Below are 10450 nucleotides of genomic sequence, written 5' to 3'. Positions count from 1 at the left end.
TAGGATTCTGGAGTGGAGGATATAAAGGCTCCGAGGCCAACTATGCTCCAACTGAGAAAGAAATCTTGGCAGCATATGAAGGAGTTAGAGCTGCTTCAGAAGTAATTGGTACTGAGGCACAGCTCCTCCTGGCGCCCCGATTACCAGTACTGGGCTGGATGTTCAAGGGTAAAGTTCCTTCTACTCATCATGCCGCCGATGCTACCTGGAGTAAGTGGGTTGCCTTAATCACGCAGTGAGCTCGAATAGGAAAGCCAGATGGCCCAGGAATTGTAGAAGTCATCACAAATTGGCCCGAAGGCAAAGACTTGGGGAAGGCACTAGAGGAGGTGGTGACACGTGCTGAGGAAGCTGCACCATATAATGAACTGTCAGATAATGAGAAACAGTATGCCTTGTTTACTGATGGGTCTTGTCGTATTCTAGGAAAACATGGAAGGTGGAAAGCTGCTGTGTGGAGTCCTACATGACAAGTCACGGAAGCTGCTGAAGGACAAGGTGAATCGAGTCAATTTGCAGAGGTAAAAGCCATCCAGCTGGCGTTAGATGTTGCTGAACGAGAAAAGTGTCCAATACTCTATCTCTATACTGACTCATGGATGGTGGCAAATGCTCCGTGGGGGTGGGTAAAGCAGTGGAAGCAGAGCAACTGGCAGTGCAGAGATAAACCCGTCTGGGCTGCTGAGCTGTGGCAAGACATTGCTGAGCGGCTAGCGAACCTAGTCGTAAAGGTACATCACGTAGATGCCCACGTACCCATGAGTCGGGCCACCGAGGAACATCAAAACAATCAGCAAGCGGATCAGGCTGCTCAAATTTTCCAGACAGACTTGGACTGGGAACATAAAGGTGAACTATTCTTAGCTCAGTGGGCCCGTGACACTTCCGGTCATCAAGGAAGGGATGCAACATATAAATGGGCCCATGACCGAGGGGTGGATTTAACCATGGACACTATTGCGCAGGTTATCCACGACTGTGAAACATGCGCCGAAATCAAGCAAGCTAAATGGTTAAAACCTTTGTGGTATGGGAGACAGTGGCTGAAATATAAGTATGGGGAGGCTTGGCAAACTGATTACATCACGCTCCCTCAAACTCGCCAGGGTAAGCGCTATGTGCTTACAATGGTGGAAGCAAGCACCGGATGGTTGGAAAGCTCTGCCGTACCCCATGCCACTGCCCGGAATACTATCCTGGGCCTTGAAAAGCAAGTCGTGTGGCGACATGGCGGCCCAGAAAGAATTGAGTCAGACAACGGGACTCATTTTGAAAACAATCTTATAAGTAATTGGGCAAAAGAAGATGGCGTAGAGTGGATATATCCTATCCCCTATCATGCACCAGCTTCTGGGAAGATTGAGCGATACAATGGACTGTTAAAAACCACCCTAAAAGCAATAGGAGGGGTGGAACCTTTAAAAATTGGGACAAGCATTTAGAGCAAGCTACCCGGCTAGTTAACACCAGGGGATCCATCAATCGAGCTGGTCCTGCTCAATCAGACCTTTTACATACTGTAGAAGGGGATCAAGTCCCTGTGGTGCATGGAAGGAATTTGTTAGGGAAAACTGTTTGGGTTTTTCCTGCTTCAGGCAAAAGCAAACCCATTCGTGGGACTGTTTTTGCTCAAGGACCTGGATGTACTTGGTGGGTGATGCTGAAGGATGGAGAAGTTCAATGTGTACCTCAAGGGAATTTAACCCTTGGTGAGAATACTCAATCCTGAGCAGTATGATGCTGATCACTACATAATACTAACAGTGTTCCATACGTGCTTTTCAGGATAATAGAGAGGTGATGAAACCTGAGATAGCTTCATCAAGTGGCATCCAGCAAGCTCTTCAAGATGAACATGCTATCCGTGGGCACAAACCAGAGTGAATTTCGTACCATCTTTCCTGCCCTGAGATGAGACCCTGCAATCATGAACTAAATGGACTTTTGCATATAACTTTTGTAGGTAAATGTAAACCATAGATGAGTGACCTGCATGTATCCATCTCATATATATAATCTGTGTGTGTGTAAATTTGATAGATAAAAGTAATAGTAATCTGAGCAAGATGCAAATGGTATGGAATAAGGGGTGGAATGTCCTGGTTTGAGGTAAAACAGAACCAATTTTGTTCAGTAACTTCGCTTGTTAGCTGGGCCTCTTCTAACTACTGAAATTAACTGCATATTGTGCAGACAGCGTTCACTCTCTCAGAGTGATAAGACCACTTGTTTGTAGCTGATGCCCAGACATGGTATGCAGAGAGGCTCCTGCTTATACTTATTGCTATAACCCCCAAGGCCAACCAACTTTGTTATTTGCCCCGTTGGAGGGTCGGAAGCGGAAAAGCATAGTAGAGTCCCACCTGCAGGGAGAAGCGGACAGGACAGGTGACCCAAAACTCACCAACAGGGTATTCCATCCCATCTGCCTCATGCTCAGTATAAAAGCTGAGGGATCAAAGGGTCAGCTCTTCCTTCAACGGCCGACGTCTGAGGAGGACTCTGTTCATCTGCCTGTGATCCCGATTCTGAATCCAGATCTGGAATCCAGTTCCCGTCCGTCACTGCGTCCAGCCTGGGACTGCCCCAGTGCCAGCCGGTGACATCATTGTCATCTCGGGAGCTTGATAGGGTTTTGTGTCTATTTTTCATTTTTTCTTTTCTTTTATTATTAATACTTCATTAAAGTACTTTAGTTCCTTCTAAACTCATAAGTCTCTTTTTCCTCCTCTGCCTCTCTCTTTGAAGAGGGGTAGAGGGGAGCATCTGTCGGTGCCATCTGGGGTGCCACAGGTCCCCAGTAGTAGATTTTGGCCTAAACCACGACAGTCCCGTAGCTTGTGAATTTGACTGGTTTCCCGGTGCCATGAAGTCGATTTTAACCCGACTAAAGCAAGACATGTATTTAAAGTGAAATCAAAGTGTGCTAACCTTTGTATACAGAAAACAGTTGGAGTTCTTCTCTATCTCAGATCTTTGGCAGCAGAGGCATTGCTTTCTCATGGAGGCCGGCTCCGTGTGTATGTGTGCACAGAAAGCAGGAGCGGTGGGGCAGGGTGTCACTGCACCCCTGAGAAGCTGTAAAACATTTGGTCCGGTCTCAGTGTGCAGCTGCAATAGCTGGGAAAACGGGAGGAAACCAAAGGCGGCAATGAGAAGACAGCTGTATCAGCCTGAGTATTTGATGAGCCATATACATAGCTCACAGTTAACCTCAAGTGGTAACATGAAGGAAATGAAAATGTTTCTTCTGGGGACTATGGGGCACAGGGGTGGTGACAGTTGGCCTGATGGGTGTTATCAAAAGTTGGAGACAAGTCCCCTTGATTGGCCGGAGCAGACGCCCAAAGGCTGTACTGGGTTGCCCATGGATGGCAGCGGGAGCTGTCCAGGGACGGAATCAATTGTCCCAGCAAAGGCAGTTTGGTTGCCCAGAGTCTGCACTGAGCTGCCCACGGGTGGCCTCGGGTTGCCCATCAAGAGCACCGGGCACCAAAGGGCTGCATCAGGTTGCCATAGCGGCTGCAGGGAGCTGCCCGGGCAGAACCCGGTCCCTGAGCGCCCTGCGCCCCTGGCAACGCTGCCCTGGTTCTGTGTCACACAGGGCACTGGGGACGCTGCAGTGTCTGGCAGTGCTGCCACCGAACCCCACAGCACAGCAGTGAGTAGCCGCCCTCCCGGGCACTCCCAAGCCTCTGGAGGTTTCGGGTGAGTATGTACCATTATGGGAAAGGTTTTTTTATGCAAACTTCCCATTTTTGAAGGACTCAAGTGGCTTTCACGCTGTAACAGATGGGATTGAGCACATGCTTTGTGTCAAACCCCACTCCCACCCAGGCCTCTTGTTGCAGCACACCAGTGTCCTCACCTTTCACTGGGCTCTGAGCCAGGCTGGGAGCTGTGGGGAGGGGATGGGGTACCTCCTGAGTCCCCTCCTGAGGGTTTGGCCTCAGATGCGGTGTGTTAGGGACATTTGCTGGCCCTCTGCATGATGTTTCTGACAACAACTGACTGATACCCTGAATCTGAAAAGAGCAGTAGCACCCACAATGCCGTATGCAGTTCTCGGTAGCAAAATCTTCACGTGTGGCCATTCCTCCTAGGGCTCCTGCAAGGCTGCTGTTTACACACCCCTCTGAAAAGACTGTCTGGGATTTCTCCTTTCCAAGTGCATCGATTTTACGTCAGGTGAGGCGTAGGCATTTTTCTTCCTTTGCAAGTCAAGAGAGGGCTGTTCTCTTGAGACTGAAATAGCTGGAGGGGGGTCAAATTTGGATATAGATCTGCAAAGCATCAATGCAAGTGAAGGTGGGGGGTGAGGATTGAGTCCCTGACCCACCAATCACACTGGGTTGGTCCAAAGGGGCGCAGCTATCGGGGCTGGAAAGGGCACTTTGAAAGAGAAAAGGACATCTGGAGTACTAGAAGATCAGCACATACGCCAACCAAAAGAAGCCAATGAACACAAGACAATCACCAGCTACACTTTCACGGGATTGACAGATTTGAGGAGAATGAAGGCTAATATCTGTCATTCTCCTGAGCAGCCATGCTTTGCTTTTCTCCGCATTTCAATACTTGAGGCTAGATACTAAACAAATTCAAATCCCTTTCCAGATACAAATGCTTGGGGTGCTGTGAGAAGGCATTTGCTTTCAAGAGTTTTAGGCCTGTACAGGTGACCTGTGGGTGCTGTGTGCGTTGCTGTTTGTGTTAGAAGCTGCATGTGTTGCTGTAAGAAGGAAGGCAAGTGCAGGAGCTGACTGAGGGAAGTTGTCTTCTATCTCCTCCTCTGTGCAGGACAAGTACTTGAAGAGCAGTGGTCAGGAATGGAGGCTGTCGGCTTTCCCTTAACGGCAAGACGTGCCAAGGTTCTGCCTGCCATCAACACCATGACTGCCAGCTATAAAGACCGTTTCCCGTACTACCCGTTGCCTCAGAGCTCCAGCCTCCCCTGGATGCCCAGCACCTACTCTAAAAGAGATGCCATCAAACCAGCTTTGGCTCCCTTTTCCAAAACTTCCCAGGGGATGACCACCAGCGAGAAGCTCCCTTACATTTCCAACAGAACAACCCTCTTCACCCGCTACACCCCTGACGACTGGTACAGGTCCAACCTGACCAAGTACAAAGAGTCAGAGACTTCCCGGCACAATGCGGAGGCTCTGAGAGTTGATACCACCCGCATGATTGGGGATAAATACCAGCAGACAAAGAAAACACAAGAAGAAAGCACCAAAAGCCTGGGAGGACGTGTGAATGCTATTGAGTTTTGGAAAGGGGAGCTCTGCCGTGAGCTGGATGAGATGATCGGGGAGACCAACACGCTCACAGACATGAAGAAGAGACTGGAGAGAGCCTTGGCCGAGACGGAGGCCCCTCTCCAGGTAAGCACTCTGTCCAGTGGGCTGCAAGCTGTAGCCTACTGCTGGAACAACTGCAGCCATTCAAATGTCTAACTAAGTTCCACTGCAGCTCCGCAAGACCTAGAGAGTTTTTATGAAGAGACCATAAGTTAAGTTTGCAATGTCTTCCCATCTGCTGCATCCCCTATCAGCCCGTTATGAGCTCATCACAACTCCATTTGCTTAACCAAATATTTGTGTAGGCGGAACATCCAAATTCCTGGAGTGGGAGACAGAAGCCCATGTCTTCCTACAACACCCTGGGGAGGTCAGCATCAAGGCTGACACAGGTGCCTGTGCCACAGCTCTGGTTGCAGCTGGGACACACGTGCTCCCTCATGTTGATTTGATGCGTATGGTGCAGTTCGGTTGCTTGTAGTCAGCTGAAGCAGCCGCCCTGGGCACTTTGTTCCCCTGGTGTCCCCTCTGTGCCCGCCTAGAATTTCTTTTCTTCCATTTCTTGAGATGGGGACTCTCCCTATAGAGAATCCTGCCTCTGCACCCGACAGTGATGGCATGTCCCCAACAGGTCGCTCAGCAGTGCTTGCTTCAGCGGGAGAAGAGGATGGGCATTGACCTCGTCCATGATGATGTGGAGAAAGAGCTCTTCACGGTAAGTTGGGCCACCCAGATCATGTGTTAAAGCCAGTTTTACCTAAACTGCCCTACAGAGGCTTTGCAGCCTTCTTCCCTACCTGGCTCCTTACCGCTGGGGAGGTGCTCAGCTCTTCAACCCCCCCAAAACCTGCTGGGCCAGGGGATGGGGTTCCCCCAGGCAGCAGCATGCCCACGCCGTGTGGGTATGACTTGGCCGTACAGAGGAAGGAATAGCTGAAGAGCAGCTGCATGTTTGTGTAGCGTGTGGGGGTTCTGTGTTCTTCTTCAGGGAGTAGTGCACTAAAGACATGCACGCAGTTTGGGGGCACTTTCTCCACTCCCTGCCTGTTTACTCTGGGCAGAAAGACAAGCAGGCAAGTTCTTGCTGTGTGCAGGGTTGGGGAGGTCTTAGGGGACGAGTGGCATCAGGACAACTGAGTACAGACACTGATGATGGGGCCATGTGTCCTTTACCCAGGAAGTCAATGTCATCAGGTCGTGCCAGGAGAAGATGCAGTGGTACCTGGATGAAGCCAAAGCCCAGCTCGCGTAAGGAGGAGCTCCTTATGTCATGCCGTAGGGCTGATGTGCATTTGCAGTTGTGATGTGGACCCCCAGCAGACCCCGACCTCTCCCCACACCCTGCAGATGGAAAAGCCAGGCGGGCTCCCCGGGAAGTGGGCAGTGATGCTCATGGGAGGACAGAGCTGCGTGGGAGGGAGCTGCGGGGAACTGGAGCGGGGAGGAAGCCCTTCCACCTGAACATCCCCAGCGATGGCTGTTGTTTGCATGTTGAAGGTCCAACAGGGTGGCCCAGCACGAGCTGGAGAGGGACCTGGCCCACAAGCAGGCGGCCCACCGCATCGATGACAAGTGTCACCACCTGAGGAGCACCTCCCACGGCATCAGCTACTACCCAGCGGTGGAGCGGGTCGATGCCACGTGAGTGCACGCTGGGCGGCACGCCAGCAGCAAGCTGTGCCCGGGATGCACGGTGCCTCTCCCTGGCAGGGAGCTGCTTGTCCCCAGCCCACTGTCAAGGCACGTCCATCCCGCCTGGAGACAGCTGCCTGAGTGGGACCGTTTCTCTCTGCTTATTGTTATTCTTACTGTTATTGTTATTGTTAACCTTACCTTTATTCTTACCCTTACTCATACTCTTCTTCTCATTCCTATTTTCTGTTGTTGTTCTAGTAAACTGTCTCTATCTCCACCCGTGAGTCCTGTTCTTTCTCTTTCCCCTCCATTGAGAGTGGCTGTGTGGTCCTAGCTGCTGGCCAGAGTTAAACCACAACCTATGCTCAAATTAAAGACGGAGATTTCAGATACGTTTAATCAGTGCTGCTCCCAGGCAGGCTTCATGCCTGCCCACGTCCAGCTTCAGCACTACGGGCTTACCGGGGCCTCTTCTTCCCCCTCACCTCCTGAAGGATCTCGGTGCCGGACTCTTGGGCCAAGATCACAGACGACAACATCCTCCGCTCACAGAGCCAACGGGCGGCCTCCTCCAAGCTGCGGGACAACATCGAGAACCTGCTGGTGGTGGTGGCAAACGAGATGCGGAGCCAGTTCAACAGGGTGAACATCGCCTTCACCAAACGCATCAGCAAGACAGCCGATGCCAAGAGCAAGATCCGGACCCACCTGGCCAAGGTAGTCGGAACCCCTCCCTTTCGGTGTGTCACTGTCACTTCCTAGTGACGCCCCTGAGGTGGGACCCTTAGGAGTTGGCACCGTAATTTCATCTCAAGGGCTCTGTTTTTGCTAGGGCATCCTCACTGGCAGCCTGGGAGCACAGGGATTGCCAGCAGAAAATGCCAATGCTGGTTGCATCTCCTGGTAGTTCCTTCAGAAGCACTGGCTGCCCTCCAGAACGGCCTTGCTGGGCCTCTGCTGGGCTGCCTGCTGGGGGGGTTGCAGGCTTGCTTCTCCTCCAAGGACGTGCTTTCACTCTCCGTGCTCTGGGGCTGCTGCATGGGCATGCGTGTGTTTGCTTTGCCAAGCAGAGTCAGTGGAAATCAGTGATGGACACCTGCCTCAGAGCTCTGGGTCTCATAGAAAGCTTCCTGAGACGTGCCCGACACTGTATTGAGTAACTGAGGGAAGACGGGGCTTGCAGCACTGCGAGCTGATGCCACGTCTTTCAGTGAGGATCCATGAAGAACCTTCCCTCTCTGAGTTACTGTTGATGGATGATTAGTTCCAGCAAGCGGTAATTTTGGGAAGCTGGGAATTCAATAGGTCCATCAGTGCTCCAAAACCTCCTCTGATGTGACAGCAAGAGCCAAGAGAGGTTTTTCCCTGAAGAAAAATTACTCTTGGCTCTGCGCCTTGATGTGTAGCAGAATGACAGGGGTCTGAGCCCAGGGTCTGCTTATTGAACTTGTTTTGTTCTGCAGATGGACAAGAGGAAAGGGTAATTATGTTGTCACTTGAGAAGATACTTTTTAATTTGTGCATGGGTTTCTTTTTTACGCCAGACGCTGCAGGAAATCTTCCAGGTGGAGAAGACCATAGAAGCCATCCAAAAGGCCATTAGGGACCAAGGGCCTCCCTTAAAAGTGGCTCAGAGCCGGCTGGACGAGCGCACACGCAGACCAAACGTGGAGCTGTGCCGGGACACTGCCCAGCTCCGGTAAGGCAGGAGCGTGGGTCTGGTGGGCTCCTTGAGGAGTTACGGCTGGTAGCACCCGGGGGTAGCACTGCATGAAAAATTAAGCATAAGCATGAGGGGATGGATTCTTCCCGCTTGGGTAAGCCCCATCTTCTCTCCAGCCTGCTTCCCGGCAGTTGGATGTGCTCAGTTTTGAAGGACGAGCCCTTTACTCTCCAACAGGATCCTGCTGAGATCCCTTAGGCCCTTCCTTTTGGGGAACTGCAAGGAAGGGTGCCCCCTATGGAGAAGCAGGAAGGGCTGTCCTCACCTTCTCCGAGGACACTGGAAATCCTTTCAAGGACACAGTGGTCTGTTTGGGATTGCATGCCGAGGAGCTGTGGAGGAGTAGGCTGGCCTGAGCGCCCAGCAGCACCCCCTCTGAGGCACCCCAAAGTTCACCCCTCCTGGGAGCCCGTTGGGCAAGACTCCAGCTGAAGCCTTTTCAGAGCAATTGAAACCCAGCCCCACAGCCTTTGCAGCATCTCGTACAACAAGGGTTTTTTCCATCCTCCCCTTGTTTCACATTCACTTTTAGCCTCTCCCAGATGTCCTGTTTTCTTTGTGTGCATCTGTGGGCATGGGGAGGATGCCTGCACAGGGAAATCCAGGAGGGGGAGCCAACAAACCCCCCAAACCAAGCAGGAACAGGAAACCACACCTGTTCATCCCTCTTCTTGCTGGCCCGAGCTGCTCTGGGAGAGGCGGCTGCGCATTGCCAAAGCCTTTGAGCAGACTTAACCATGCCTCCCCGCTGAGGTCTGGAGGAGCTCTGCCCTCAGCTTTCCCATGCGTCTGCCAGAAACGGGGGGTCTGAGTTAGTCTGAGCACGCTGAAGGGGGTAATCCTGTGACCAAGGGGCCCTTCAGCAATGCCACGCTAGAAACCACCCCCACGATGGCACTGTTAACCAGGGTTTCTTGCTGTTTTCCAGCCTTGTCAACGAGGTCCACAAAATCAACGAGACGGTCCAGAGCCTCCAGCAGCGCCTGAGAGACACCGAGGACACCCTGCAAATGCTGGTTCATACCAAGTCGGTCTTGCAGCATGACCTGGCCGTCAAAGCCAACACACTCTTCATTGATGAGGAGAAGTGCATGGGCATGCGCAAGACCTTTCCCAGCACGGTGCGGCTGCTGGGTTCCATTTAGGCTCAGCTGAACTCACTGAATCTGTTGTGGGAGGGATTCCCAGTTTGGCTAAGATGCTTTGGAAATACTTGATTAGAGTTTCACTTCCTGGTGAAAGCCATGAGTAGAAATTAAATGATCTTTTTGTGTGTTATACGGTCTACCGGTATTTTTTTTGCCTTTGGTTTTTCTCTTTCCACTGTACTTTCACGGTGTGCCAGAAAGTCACTGAAAATACTTTGTATGCGACTAAGAGTAAATCCACCCACGGGGATTCAGTCCTACCCTCTCAGTCGGTGATTTTAGGAGAAAAACTGTCGTGTCTGCCTCCTTTTGAGGCACCTTCTTATCACCTTCTTAGAGGAACACCCTTTCATTCCTTGGTGTTTCCTTCTTGCCTCATCGCTGGAAGACTTCAGGTGTCCTGCAGCGTAGCCAGCACATCTCAGAGCAACAGCCTGTGGGCCCTCGCTAGCACCCTGTCCCTCTAACCTTGGCGTGTCATCTCACAGCTTGTCACGGGCAAGCCTGATATTGTCCCCCTCTCCCTTCGAGCCTCGTTTTAAGCGCTGTCAGGGAGCCCTGATAGCTGGTGAGCAAAGACCTTCTTCCCCCTTTGAGACAAGTGAATCCCATCTGACGCCGGCAAGCCTGGTGCTGTGTAG

The 10450-nt window shown here is 51.7% G+C and overlaps 1 protein-coding gene across 1 annotated transcript; it reads left to right on the top strand.

Moving 5' to 3' along the window:
- Positions 1 to 4829: 4829 nt before the first annotated feature.
- On the top strand, positions 4830 to 9806 carry LOC309683178 (tektin-3-like; the record flags this gene model as incomplete). Its single annotated transcript, XM_082497379.1, has 7 exons — positions 4830 to 5387; positions 5935 to 6018; positions 6481 to 6551; positions 6801 to 6944; positions 7433 to 7655; positions 8483 to 8637; positions 9590 to 9806. 7 exons carry the CDS (start codon positions 4830 to 4832, stop codon positions 9804 to 9806), a joined length of 1452 nt encoding a protein of 483 aa, XP_082353505.1.
- Between the last annotated feature and the right edge of the window lie 644 nt (positions 9807 to 10450).

The sequence above is a fragment of the Vanellus vanellus genome (genome assembly GCF_965231255.1).
Source record: "Vanellus vanellus genome assembly, chromosome: Z".
NCBI classification, from domain to species: domain Eukaryota; kingdom Metazoa; phylum Chordata; class Aves; order Charadriiformes; family Charadriidae; genus Vanellus; species Vanellus vanellus.
The sequence above is the reverse complement of the archived record's forward strand: the minus strand, read 5'-3'. Positions and strand labels throughout refer to the sequence as shown.